At 43.9% G+C, this 4,514-nt stretch overlaps 1 protein-coding gene across 1 annotated transcript; it reads left to right on the top strand.

Moving 5' to 3' along the window:
* Positions 1 to 461: 461 nt before the first annotated feature.
* Positions 462 to 4,248, top strand: nyx (nyctalopin; the record flags this gene model as incomplete). The annotated part of the gene is made up of 4 exons (XM_080536842.1): positions 462 to 483; positions 2,406 to 2,692; positions 2,924 to 3,228; positions 3,411 to 4,248. The coding sequence occupies 4 exons, from the start codon at positions 462 to 464 to the stop codon at positions 4,246 to 4,248; spliced, it is 1,452 nt and encodes a 483-aa protein (XP_080392968.1).
* Positions 4,249 to 4,514: the final 266 nt, after the last annotated feature.

Below are 4,514 nucleotides of genomic sequence, written 5' to 3'. Positions count from 1 at the left end.
AGTTATGACTTGAATTATATAACGGTGGTGTCACATTATTTATTACACTAGCATTTCCTAAATGACATCCATGTTGATTTTCCACTGCTATTGTAATGCCCTTGAACATTTCCGCATTGCATGTTGTCATTGTGACGGATTTACTTGTATTTTCAGCCCTTGACATTTATATTTTCAGTAACACTGCTTATGTACTGGATATAAACCGTTATTACATAGACATTAGTACAATGGACATCAATTACTGTCAATTGGGCATTTATTTATTATTAACTTTAGCAGATAAAAAGGTATTTCCATTTCATTTTATGAACCATTTCAAGAGGACCTGTAAAATTATTAAAGTACAACAATAGTACAGGCAGCATTTCTATCTATCAATGTTTATCAGCAGACCTGCTTATTACTTAAAAATGTCCCCTCATTTAATCCTGCCATGTCCTAGATGAGAAAATACAGGGATGATTCTCATCGCTTTCACTGGTAAGTTTCAACTACGCTCTTAATTCACTGTTTCTAGGGCCTTGTTTAAATACTTAAAACATGCATCCTCCATTCCTTCTTTGATTCACTGAACGTAACCGCTGATCCAACACCATTGAATATGTGAAAGCAAGGGTTTCACTAATCCAGTCTTCAGTAATCCATTTGGTAGGGCCAGAATGACTGCCATGGTGACAGTTGACAACTGTAGTCAGAGTTGGCTTCAACACAGATCTAAAACAAGGCTACCCTGGTAAAGGGCAAGAGATCATTTTTGGAATTGAACAAGGATCTACAGTAAAAGACTAGAGCAAAAAGTCTATAGTTGCTCCAAATGGTCCACTAGTAGCCTAGGAAATCTATGTAAAACCAAGGGCTCTATAAAAGCATGGTAAAGTATGTGGTAACTGTGTCTGTGGGGAAAGGCCAGAAATAACATTAGACTGCAAGGAAGGAGTTGAGATGATATCTCTACATTTAACATTGTGCATTGAGCCAAATATCACCCTTATAGTCAAATATTGTTGATTCATAGCAGAAACTTGGGAACCTGTTTTGATTGAATAGTTGCCCCTGATCTTAAGAGCTTTATTGATTGATCAAATTAAAAAGCGCTCTTATACTCCAGCACACATTAACAGTAAAGTGGGTGAAATAATCCCATTTGCAGACAATGCCTATTGTTGTTGGGCTAATCTCTAATCTAAGATGTTCTTTCTTAATCACATCATTTCACCGTGGTCACCAGCTGGAAACGAGACAAAACACCCTGAAAATAGCCCTCAGTCAACGTGACTCACTCATCAAATCATTATTACACTGTTTCTCGCTGCGTCTATTCACAGCTTCCTTTTAATCTGTGGAGGGTGGAAATATCAGAACCCATCTGCAAAGTGATGTCCTGGATAGTCCTGACTGGTGATTTTCAGGCATCAATAATTATGATCAGGGAGACTTATGGTTGGTTAGCACATGTGCACAGTTGGAGGTGCTTCATGGAGCAAAGCTGTGTACAACTACTTTCTGCACTTGAATCATTCCTCTGAATAGGTAGCATTTTTGAGAAAAGCTCAAATCTCACTGTGGCTAGTGCATGTCTATATGCAGAATATATTGAATAAAAAAAGAGAATGCAAAAAAACCCCAAAACATTTCCATCATAAAAAAGCTGACTTTGTGAGATGATAATACGAAAGCTTAACAAATGACCTGTTCGACCTACATCTGTATTCCAAGTAAAACATTTGTTTGTTTGTCCTGTATTAATCAGTGATATGCTTTGTTTTGTGACAGCTGGCTTGTGTAACTGCAGGGTTACCAAATGAAAGTATTAATCCTAAAACTTTCAAATCAAGTCTCTGAAATCCCCTTTCATCAGCAGTATTAGGCAATCCTCCTCCATCATCTGTCTGCCTGCGAGAGAAACCCATCTGGGATGAGTTTTCATTTTTGCTTTTGGCGGATTTTGGAGATTTGGGGAGATTTTTGGTCATGAGTCCTTTTTCAAAAGCTATTTCGCATATATCAAACCGCATTATTTTTTCTGTGTAGTGTTCACCACTGTATGATCAATGAGTGAACCAGCTGTGATAAATCATCTGTTTTTGGACAGATGATGAAAGCTCCAGTTAAGTTGGGGTTATTGTGAGTATTGAGACAATTCAACTAAGCTCAAAGTTTTTTTATTTTTTATATCTTGTTAAAAGGAGAGCGCAAACTGTAGGAAAGCTTTCGGTACAGTACATCTGAAGAAACAAACCCACTCACATCCTCTGCCTCATCACAATCATATTGGTTGTTAGACATACAGTAAATAGATCTAGACACTGTATTCACTGTACCCACTCTTTCTCATTTGTGCCCCTCTCTCTCTCTTGCACTCCCCCCTCTCTCTCTGTCTCCTCCCCCTCAACCCCTCCCAGTCTCTGTGCTGTCCCTACTGCCCCAGGCTGCATTGGGGCTGTGGGCATGTGCACGCTCGTGCCCGGCTTTGTGCATGTGTACACAAGAGAAGAGCTGTAGCGTGTTGTGTGACCGCACTGGCATGGCAGAGCTACCCAGAGAGTTCCCCTGCGAAGCCTCTTACATCAACCTCGACAAGAACAGCCTCAAGTTCCTATCTGAGAGGGCCTTCGGCACCCTGCCCTCACTGAAATCACTTTCTCTGGCCCATAACAACATATCCTTCATCACCCCCGGGGCCTTCAAGGTTAGGGCGTCATCTTTTTCTCTTGAAATTATTTATTTGTCCTATGTTTTTTTATTTGTCAGATGTATTTCTGCTATTACAACTCCTCCAATTGCCATGACAACGATAAAGGGGTAGGCTAATGCAGAACCACACCCAGGCTAGCTGTATACAATGACAATGTGATGAGCTATGCTGTTTCTTGAAAAAGGCCTCACAAATGAATGTTAGTGATTCTATTCATCACTAAAGGGCCTGCACAATGTGGTGGAGCTGGAGATGGCCCACAACGAGTACATCAGTTACCTCCACACCAGGACCTTCACCGGGCTAAAGAGGCTTGTCCGCCTGGGTTTGGCTGACTGTCACCTCTTCAACTTGCCTGACCGCATCTTCCTTGAGCAACAGGCCCTGAAGGAGCTCATCTGCTTCAAAAACAACTTCCGCAGGATCCCCGGAGCACTGCGAGGGATGGAGAACCTGACCCATGTCTACCTGGAGAGGTGCAAGATTGAGGCGGTGGCCTATAACTCCCTCCTGGGCCTGGGGAATCTCAAGTAGGTACCACTGAAAAAGTTAGAACTGCTTTCTTTGCTGCATCCTTAAAAAAAAGGTTAGCACACGCTTTGTTTGTGAGCAGCAAACAGACATTTCTCCCATCATAGAATATAACAGTATACTTTGTCTAGCCTCTGTGTTTCGGATGTGGATTACATAGTTCCCTTTTTCATAACCTCAGGTATCTGAACCTCCAAGAGAACCGCATCAACGTGATCCATGACTACGCCTTCCAGGACCTTCTAAGGCTAGAGAACTTCTACCTCAACGACAACGTCCTGACGGACCTCCCTCGGGACTCCTTCAAGGGCCTCACCCGCCTCAAGATGCTCAACATCGGTGGGAACCAACTCATCAACGTCTCCAACACCTGGTTCAGCGACCTTGTAGAACTGGAGGTCCTCTACCTGGACCGGAACCGTCTGGCCTACATCGAGGAAGGGTCCTTTGAAAACCTGACCAGCCTGATCACCCTCCACCTCAACAGCAACAACTTAACCAGCCTTCCCTTCCCCGTCTTCCAGCCTGTCTATTTCATTGGCCGCCTCTACCTGTTCAGGAACCCCTGGGAGTGTGACTGCACCCTGGAGTACCTGAAGGAATGGATGGAGAGCTATAAGTTAGTGCGGGACATCCCCTGCGCTTCCCCGTCGTCTGTAGCTGGTCTGGACCTGAGTGAGGTGGTCTATGCCCGGATCAATGGAACCTGCGTGGATCCGGGAGAGCTGAACTTGACCACCTCCTCCTCAGGGCTTCTCTCCACCACGGAGGACCGTTACAACAGTCTGATCTCTAAACTACTGCAGCAGGAGCTGAGGGAGGAGTTGGGCAACGGGACTGAGACCGCCAGGAATGGAACCCTGCTGGACCCTGCAGAGGAGCTCACTGCAGGGGCCAGCAGGCAGGAAGCACAGGCCAGCCAATCACTGCTCTTCTTCCTGGTGGTGTGGGTCATCTGGGTTTCGATCATTGATCGTTCAGACTTTGGCGCCCTAGCAGGATATGTGACTGGCACCTGAGAGCTGAAAGATTAGGGTTGAGCATCTAAAATAAACGTTTTCTTTTCAATACCAGTGGGAGTTAAAACGGATGTATGGATACTGGAAACTAAAGTTTTCCTCTTTATTGGACGTGTCGATTTTGGCTATCTTGTATGAATATGGTGCTAAAGAGAAGGTATGAATATTTTGCTCTCTTGGAAATATCCACTAACTAAAGGACAGTGCTAAGAAACCTCCAGAGAACAGGTCAGAAAAGAGGTCTGACATCACTTGAGCCCACAGAG

Source organism: Nansenia antarctica, assembly GCF_963989245.1.
Source record: "Nansenia antarctica genome assembly, chromosome: 7".
Lineage (NCBI taxonomy): Eukaryota > Metazoa > Chordata > Actinopteri > Argentiniformes > Microstomatidae > Nansenia > Nansenia antarctica.
The sequence above is the reverse complement of the archived record's forward strand: the minus strand, read 5'-3'. Positions and strand labels throughout refer to the sequence as shown.